A 9,586-nucleotide genomic window follows, 5' to 3' on the forward strand; every position below is an offset into this window, starting at 1 on the left:
TCATGTGGAGAAGGCATCTCTGATGTCTCAAGAATATATTTGCGCGGGATATGTTCTTCATATATGATTGATTCTGATGTCTTTGAATGACTATTCTCTTCTTGTAATTATCTTCTTCATTACTAGAGGTATCATCTTTGTTGTTATGGGCAGTTTCTTCAAAGTTCCCGAGGAATCCTCGGCTTCTATTTTCTGACATTGGTAGTAGTTTATGTAGGCTACCATCCTTGTTACCTCTTTCAAGCTTTTTTATGGGCTTCGGGTGATGATTTATTCTTTATATATTCGGAAGTCCTTTTTTTAGGCTTCAAAGATATATTATGAAGGGATCATCATGCCGAACCACCTTTTTACTGCTTTGTGAGTAATTCTTGAACCTATCGGGGTCACATATATGGCCTTCATATGGTAGTGCGGAAGTTTGCTGGAAATTTGAAGGACAATCCAGCGTATATGCATGGTCTCGAAGGTACCACCATTCGATTATTCAGTGTCTCACATTTGATTATAGTCTGCATGGTATTGAAGGTGGTCACCTTCATATTTTCCATGTCTTTTTGTTGGTGCATGCTTCGCTATGGAAGTTTTTGTTCTTCCGATTACGATATGGCTATATGTTATGTAGGCGTCCCTATCATACATTGAGCCTTAGTAGCATGTCTTTTATTGGTAAATAGATATGTACGTGGTAAGATAGGTAATACGATAGGGAGCGACCCTTCATAATGGTTAAAGATAAGGGTGTGTTCACCGCTTTTTGACCTTTTTCGGGTCATAGGTTTTACGACATTGGACATATAAGTCTCTTTGTCGTATACAAAATAATTCAAACCTTTTTTAGGTCGGATATTCGTGATTTTGGTCCCTTCAATGGTGGAACCTTTATATCATGCCTTCTTTCCATCTCAGTACTCACATATGAACAACTCCATAAATTAGCCATTACGAAGATTTGTCTAAACTTTGTAGTTAAGCCATTAAACCATTTAAACAACTGTCGAATGTGAGTTGAGATCAAAGAGTTAACATAGTATCTAATAAATACTTATACAGTTGCTAGGTTGCACCGTTTATTCAACTTAGGAATAATATAAAACGTTATGGTCTTAGTAAGACCAATGTTTGGCCAATTTCGAAGGGCATTGCCTTCCAATTTTTGAAGGTATTCTTTGTATTAAGTGAAGGGTATTTGCTATGGTAATTTTGTACTTATTTATGTATAATATCCCTTTAAAGTAATTGATATTGTTTTAAAGGGTTTCTAGTTTTTTGTTTGTTTTCTAGAAGGGGTATCCCCTTTGTTTTGCGTCTCTTAAGGGGTGTTGGTGTTCTATGTTTCTATAGGTTTAGGAATATCAGTGCATGGTTCCGGAGGCAACCACCCGCGGGGTTCCATGTCTTATATTTTTGGTTGCCCAAAAGGCTGCATGCTATAATCTATGGATTGTATCCTTGTGGCTCTAATTATGTGCTATTTGAGCTTCTTTTGGGGAATATCTTACTTGTTTTGGTTGCGAGGCTGGGGCCTAGGTAACTATTTGAGTAAGTCTATCTTAGTGAAAGGTGTTTAGAGGATTTTTTCCAAGTCCCTAGGTATGTCAAAGAGAATGAGACGAGGACATCTTCGACTTACGCATTGTGAAAGGTGTTGTTGGTAATGGGTAAATCCTTAAATATTCGGATGTTGTAAAGAAATTATTGCAGTAGTCTATGTATGACCTTCCGGATCTACGGGGAGGTATATCATCAAGCCTCTTAGGCTTAAGGGTAATGGCTAAGTGTGTATATGTTGACCTCCGTCCTGGCGGAGGGGAGTCTAAATATAAGACTTTTTATGAGCTAGAAGTGGGAGTGTGGTCTCGGCCTTCTTAAACATAGATAAGAATTTTTATACAGGACCGTAGGCTCGTGGCCTCTGATATATTTTGGTTTCGGGTTTTCCCGAGGGTATATAAGTTTTATGCATTTGGCATTTATCTAGATTGTATGGGTATATATCATATATGCTTTTCTAGGATGCATAGATTGATTTTTGTGTAATAGGCCTGGTGATTATGAAAGCATTATGAATGGAAATTATTATGCCTGGTGATTTTGCTCTACGGAGGTTGTATGATCTACGAAGTGTAGAAAACCATGTCCGTGCCTATATCTTGCCGGGAATATTTTAGTATGTCAACCCTTTTAAGGATTGGTAATTTATGAGGCTTATGCCTTGATATCCCCTATTTTATATATATTTATTTTAAGCGATATCATTTCTTTTATTTATTTTATGTTTGTATAATTATCATTTCTATAGACTTTTATACTTAATATGTTAATTATTCAAATATAGGTCTATAAAATGAAATATGATAAAAGTGGGTTGAATAAAGATCATTTGCGAAGATATGAAGATTGAAGCTGAATAGACGGAAAATGTGACTATACGTGCTCCATAAATATGAAGTAGAAGACTTGGACCAAAAATGGCATATGTGAGTTTGTCTAAGAAAATCAAACGTGAGCAACACAGAAGGGTAAAAAAATGAGCTGAGGAAAGCAAAAAGGCCATTTACTTGGACTTGAACAAACATCATGTAAAGCCATAGATGGGCTTGGCCCATCCTTGTGAGAACTCGGCAGAAAAAGAGGATTAGGCAACAAGTAAACTTCATAATATAAATATCATATACTATGCATTATAGAGGGGATATAATTCGTAGGTCGGCAGAAACGTTTTGTGTGGGAGCCGTAAGGAGACAAAAACAAAAGGTTTAATTCGTAGGTCGGCAGAAAACAAAACGTTTTCTGGCGAGCAGCAGTGGTGATTCGATTATCATAACATTCTCCAATATAGTTCGATCTCTTTATTTAATTCGCACTTTATTATTAATAGTTATAACATTGCAATACTTTATTACTATACAATTACTCTTATGGATTATATTTATATGATGATAGTTTGTTTTATTTGTCTTGTCATGAGTAGCTAATTCTCTTTGCACCAGCTTGGATAGTAAGCATGTCATAGGGTCAGTTTAATGTTACTTGCAATTGTTGAACATGATTTTTATGTTTAATCGAAAATTCACATTTATTTGAGTTTAAATATTGTTTTATTTTTTATATTAATTGATTGATAATTGTAATTTGAAGTTCGGATAAATCTATGTCATTATCAATTAGTTCATGAAAAGGTTGATCGGTCTATAATTAACCTAAAGTCGTTGGAGTTCAGAAGAAACTAATGATAAAGATTTTAAACAATTAAATTCACTTTGAATGTGTAAACACTTATGATAGAGGAATCTGATTAGGTGAATAAGCAGTTCGGAAGAAAGCTTTTAAAGGTTATTTCGTAAAAATCAACTCAGGATCTTAATGCTTAATTATTTTGAATAGAAATTAAACGCGGAAGCGATAACTATATTTAGAGCAATTGAAGTGGCAAGAATAACGGAAGTTCCTCTTGTCTATCTTTTGAGTCGTTCAACAAATTCAAGTAATGTTTAGACCTGATGATTGGCATGTGAGCTGATCCAAGTAGGTGTCCCTTTTAAATTATTGTTTAAATACAACAAAAACTTCTCTTTGCGATTAATCCTACGGGATTACTAACTTTTTCTACTAAATCTTGCAACGTGGAAACTCGGCCATAAAAACCCCCCCTTTTAATCTGAATTACTTTATTTTAACAATTGCTTACAAAGTCCTTGTGATCGACTTCGGATTTACCGAATTTACTATGCTGCATGCGATCGGGTACACTGTCCGCAAGTGTGTTGTAGTCAGTCCTTTTGTAGTTCGTGTTTATAAATTTTATTACTCGATTTCACACATAAAATTTTTGGCGCCGCTGCCGGGGACTTTTGTTTAGTAGTTGTTAACTTTTGTAGTTCGGTCCTTTCTTGTATTTACTTATGAGGAAGTTACTTGTTTTATTAGTTTAGTATAATATAGGGATAATTTTTGTTTGTTTGTTTATTTATTTATTTTTATTTAGTTTACTTCGTTTTACACACTTGCTTTTCACGGGGTTTCTTGTTTGTACTTTTACAGGTAAATTCCGATATGGAGGAATTTTTGAAGGAGTTCATGGAGCCGGGTGGTACTTTTTCACCGTCTGATTTTGGTGACATGACGATGGATGAGTTTTTAAAGGACGTCATGGAGCCTGGTGATATATTGAGTAAGATCATCGCACAAGAGGCCGAATTACTTCCATTGCCTTTGATAGAAGTCATTTCAAAAGAAGATGATCATGTAGATTTCCCTCTAGACATGAAGAAACCAGCAAGTGTGGTTCAACAAGACATACATCCTTCTGATCATACATATGCTCCTTTCTATTGTTGGTTAGGTAACTTATTGGCGGAAGGTATGTCCTGCTACTATCACCCCCACTTACACTTAAGTGTGGGGGGAGACACCCTACTACCTAGTAAATAAGGGTGGAGTCAAGCTAATGACTCGAACAAAAATTAGCGCTTTTGAGAGACAACCCGAGGTTGTTTTAATTTTATTTTTCATGTTATCTACTATAATTGTCATTTTATAATCTTCACTTTTAAAACTTTAAAAATCCAAAAAAAAAAATGAAAACAACAAAATACAAAAAGATTTTGCTTTTTAATTTAGTTTGTTTATTTTTTTGTACTTATAGTTTTTAGTTTTTATTTTATTTTTAGTTTAACTTTTATTTGTGTTTTCTTCTCTTTTCTTTTTATTTTTATTTTTGTATTTTTAATGTGTTTGTTGAGTGTGTTTAGAGCTTTAAGGATAAATGCGGTTGAAATAAAGTTTATTGCTTATATTTGGAATCAACCGAGCATTTGGAGCACACATTAAATCCGGGAAGTTTCTAAGTTCTTTTACTCTTTTATTTGCTTTTTCCTATTTCCCATAGTCTTTATTCGTTTATTGTACATTGAGGATAATGTACAACTTAAGTGTGGGGGAGATGTAAATAGGAAAAACCGGATTTAAAGTGAATTATTATGTTTTTGAGAAAGTTTCTATCTTTACTCTTAGCCGACATATTTAGAGGGACTAGTTATGACCATATTTGTATTTTATAATGTTTACGATTATGTGTAATTATTAGATAGATCTATCCCTAATTTAGTGGTAGGGTTTACATAGGACTCTTACCCTATATAAGGGGCTCCTGTTTATTGTATCGATTCGTTCAGAAATAAGGGATACAGAAACTTTTATGGTATGAGAGCTACGGTTCTGACTACCTCCTTCCTTTCTTTTTTTTTCTCTTTCTTATTCTTCCCTACCCTTCAATTCTAGTTCTGGTCTGCCACCATGACAACCTTAGATGACAAAGCTAAGTCAGATGACAAAGCAGAGACATCCCAACCTGTAACCAATTCTTCTGCAAAATCTCTCCACCCTGCCTATTCAGTTTCAAACATTCATGCAAGATCCGCACGCTAGGCGGATCTAAAGTTACATACTCCTCTTGGGTGAAACTCTTTAAGTTTCACGCCATCGTCTACAAAGTCTTGGATCATCTCGATGCAACCCTTGCCCCTGCCAAAACTAATCCTTCCTATGAATCTTGGAAGGAGTTAGATGCCCTTATTTCTCAATGGATCTATAGTACAATTTTTGACGATCTTCTTGTTCGTGTTCTTGACACCAAAGCATCTGCATGCACCACCTAGCTCAAACTGGAAATGATTTTTTTGAGCAACAAGCAAGCCAAAGTCGCGGCCCTAGAAACCCGCTTTGTCAATCTGACGCTTGCTGCCTGTAACTCGGTGGAAGATTATTGTCAACAGCTCAAAGATTTGGCCAACCAACTAGTTGATGTTGATCAACCTGTTCCCGAGCAGCATCTTGTATTACAACTTGTTCGAGGTTTATCCCCCGAGTTTTGCAACTGCATCATTGATCAACTCCCAAAATGCTAATTGGGATCTGGCCCTTACCATGATTACTGATGAAGTGCTTCGTCGTGAATCCTGACAACAACAATCTTCATCAGTTCTTGTCACTCCTGCCGCTCCTGCCCTTACTCCAATCCAACAGCAGTCCACTCCTTCTGATCCGAACAGCAGCAACACCTCTCAACAGCCACAGTCGCAATACCGGGGCAGAGGTAGGGGTTGCGGGCAGCAATACTGGGGCCGAAGACATGGACGTGGGAACCGAAACTTTCAATCTAGTTGGGTGTTTCAGAATAACTCCTACCCCCAATCGCCTATTGTAGATGCAGATTCGTTGTGACAATCGCAACATAGATTTGATTATCGTTTATGTTTTAGGAACTATGTTTGTAATCATTTAAATAAGAACTTGTGTTGATATTTAATGATTACGTTTGAACTTCAATATTATATCTGTTTATGTTTTGTATTGTGTTTGTGTGTTATATATTGTTTTGCAGGTACAAGAACATAGAATCAAGGTTTATAAGTATCGTAGAACACTTGAACGATGATTGGATGTTATGTACGAGCCAAACGAAGCTAAACAAAGAGTCAAAGGTCGTCCCTCGTGCTGACGTCATCCGTATGTAGGAACAACCTCGTGCTGACGTCAGCACGAGGCAAGTCGAATGACTTATTGTTTCGGGCCTAATTTTTGATTAAGGCCTAAGCCCACACGATCCAATACTTAACTAGTATAAATACAAGACCTAATCTACAGAATTAGGTTAATCGTTTGGAAAATCTTAGAAAATATTCACGAAATTACGAATTAAGGTTAATTGTTCCTTCGTGTGACCTCCTACACGAACCACAAGCCTTGTGCATCTCCTTGGGTTGGTTAATTGCTCATTAATTAGCAAAAGGCAATAGCAATCTAGTTATCTCAAGAGGATTCCACACTCTTGACATAATGAATCACGTCTTATTACGATCCACGCAACAATAGGGTACATTACAAGTGGTATCAGAGCCCTAAGGTTGATTATCAGAAGGTTGAAGATCGTTTGATTGGCTATTGATTGCAAATTCATTTCGAAATTTGTGTTAAAAAGGTTTTTCGTGCTCTTTTTCATGTTACTTCGTGCATACGTCAGCACGAGGTGAACTTTGTGTTCGTGTTCACGTCATTTGTTGACGTCGTGTTAACTTCGTGCCACGTCAGCGCGAACCACTCTTCGTGACTTAGGTCGTGACTAGTGTTACTTCGTGTTTCGTGCCACGTATACTTCATACTTCGTGCTACGTATACTTTGTGTTTCGTGCCACGTATACTTCGTATTTCGTGCTACGTATACTTCGTGCCACGTATACTTCGTGCCACGTATACTTCGTACTTCGTATTACACGAACTTAGTGTTATTTCGTTTGATTTGTTTACTGAAAGATTCGAAATGACGACTATACCAGTTGCCGCAAACTCTCCTAATGCCATACTTATCAGCCAGATGATCATGCATGATCATGAGGTTGGTTGTGGAAACACACCTCCAAAATTGTTCCGTATGGAAAATTATTGGATGTGGAAGAGACGTTTTGAAGACTACATTCGTCTCACTGACATGGAAATGTGGCTTGTGATAACTCAAGGTTTTCATTGGCCTTCGTATGAGAAGAATGGAGTGATCGGTAGGTATACTTATGCTGATATGCCGATTGAAGAACGTAAAAGATGTGCAATTGAGGGAAAGGCCTTGTCTACTCTTACTATGGCCTTGCCTCAAGATAGTGTACATTTGTTCAAAAAGTACACTACTTCAAAGGACTTATGGGACGCTCTTGAAAGATATTGTGAGGACGATGTAACCTTGAAGAAGAATCGTATCAAACTCCTGAAGCGCCAGTATGAAGCCTTTAATGGACTGAAAGGAGAATCTCTTGACGAGATTATTATTCGATTCAGTCATTTGACCACTGAGTTGTCGTATTTTGAGGTTATTTATCCTCAAACTGAGCTAGTTGATAAGTTTTTGGACTCATTGCCTAAGACATGGACTGATTATGTTCATTAACTTCAAGATGATCAGGATTACAGTACATGGGACTTTGAAAAGGTAGTTTCCAAGCTGAAGAACAGAGACATGAAGAGAAGAATTAAAGATACTCACTCGGATTTCACACAAGATCCATCTTTATATCATGCTAAGTCTGTTCATTTAGTAAGTTCTAGCTCGGGAAACAATGCATTTCTAAGTGGTGCAGAAGCTACACCAATAGTAGATGCTGAAGGTATTGTTGGATATGTTGCTTATGATAATGCACATGCGAATGTTAAGAGCAATGTACAATCATTCCACTCTGTGCCAATGAGTATGAGTTCTGCAGAAGGTAGAATGAGTGTTTACTCACCCTTTTGTAATGCTCATGAAGCATTTATCGGAGGAAAGATTACTGATCCTGCAGTAATTGATGAGGATTACAATCAGATAGATCCTGATGATTTGGAAGAAATGGATCTACAATGGCAGCTAGCTATGCTCATTATTAAGGTCAGAAGATTCACTCAGAGAACTGGGAAACCTATAGGTAATGACACTAAAGGCTTTGACAAATCCAAGGTGAAATGTTATAACTGCAATGGATTTGGTCATTTTGCAAGAGAGTGTCAACGACCTAAGAGGATTGATAATACCGTTGCTGGTCGTCAAAATTACAATCAAGGCAGTATTACTCCGAGTAATCATAAAACGCAAGCAATGATTACATATCCTGCTACTCCACAACAGCCAGTTTCGTCACCATTTTCGGAGTCAAAGGCTGTTGTTGTTCAGAATCCAGATGGTACTTATCAGTGGGATACACAATCCGATGATACCTCGAATCATGCCTACATGGTAGAATTATATGATGAGGTAGCTGCAACAGTTGATTATGTTGTATACTCAAGTGAAGAAAGTGCATGTGAGATAGTTCAGAAGAATGTATGTAATGTTGCTGAGACTGTAAGATCTGAGAGTGAACAAATGATAGCAGTGAAAGCATCTGAAGAAAAGGAAGAGTCATCGAGTCTTGTTGATGACATTTCTATGAAGAGCATTGAAGAGCAAATGAAGAACTTCGTGATATCTAAAGGTATGACAACTGAAGACTTTGTTGCATACATGGCAGATTGCAAGGCTGCAGATCAGAAGGTATCTTGTTCTTTGTCTTCTATAATTGACGTTTGTAAAATGGTGTCAGATTTGAAACTTGAGGTGTTTATTTTGAATAAGTCAGTTATTAACTTAACTAGTCAGAACAACATGTTCAAAAAGGAAAACGACTCTTTGTTTGCCAAAAATTCTAGGATGGTAAAACAAGAAAGTCTTTATCAAGATAAGATTCGTGCATCTGATAAGGATATTCTTGCATTAAAAGAAAAATTAAAAGAGCCAGTCTTGATGGAAAAAGTGGGAAATGAACAATACGCTCAACTAACTGAAGACTTTTCTAAAAAGGAGAAAGAATTGGTTGATGCAAAGTTGGAGATAGTTAAGCTTAATACAAGACTAGATCAAATTAGGGGATCTGTTTTAATAAGATCAATGCAGATGCAAAAACCTGTACCACGGGATTCAAAAGACAAAAGTGGTTTGGGTATGAGTTATAATGAGGTTAGAGGTCCATTCAATGATAATTATACTGAGTCTCTAACACGGCTTACTGAAAAGGTCGATCCT

At 36.8% G+C, this 9,586-nt stretch overlaps 1 protein-coding gene across 1 annotated transcript; it reads left to right on the forward strand.

The window, feature by feature from the left end:
• The first annotated feature begins 5,672 nt into the window (after positions 1-5,672).
• LOC122583264 lies at positions 5,673-6,225 on the forward strand. The gene is made up of 2 exons (XM_043755688.1): positions 5,673-5,856; positions 5,984-6,225. Exons 1-2 carry the CDS (start codon positions 5,673-5,675, stop codon positions 6,223-6,225), a joined length of 426 nt encoding a protein of 141 aa, XP_043611623.1.
• Positions 6,226-9,586: the final 3,361 nt, after the last annotated feature.

The sequence above is a fragment of the Erigeron canadensis genome, chromosome 9 (assembly GCF_010389155.1).
Source record: "Erigeron canadensis isolate Cc75 chromosome 9, C_canadensis_v1, whole genome shotgun sequence".
NCBI classification, from domain to species: Eukaryota; Viridiplantae; Streptophyta; class Magnoliopsida; order Asterales; family Asteraceae; genus Erigeron; species Erigeron canadensis.

Bases quoted from the DNA above. Each gene is read 5' to 3' on its own strand.
- LOC122583264 (XM_043755688.1), top strand. From the start codon at position 5,673: ATGATTTTTTTGAGCAACAAGCAAGCCAAAGTCGCGGCCCTAGAAACC. The intron at 5,857-5,983 runs GTTTATCCCCCG...AATCTTCATCAG, and splicing joins TGTATTACAACTTGTTCGAG to TTCTTGTCACTCCTGCCGCT.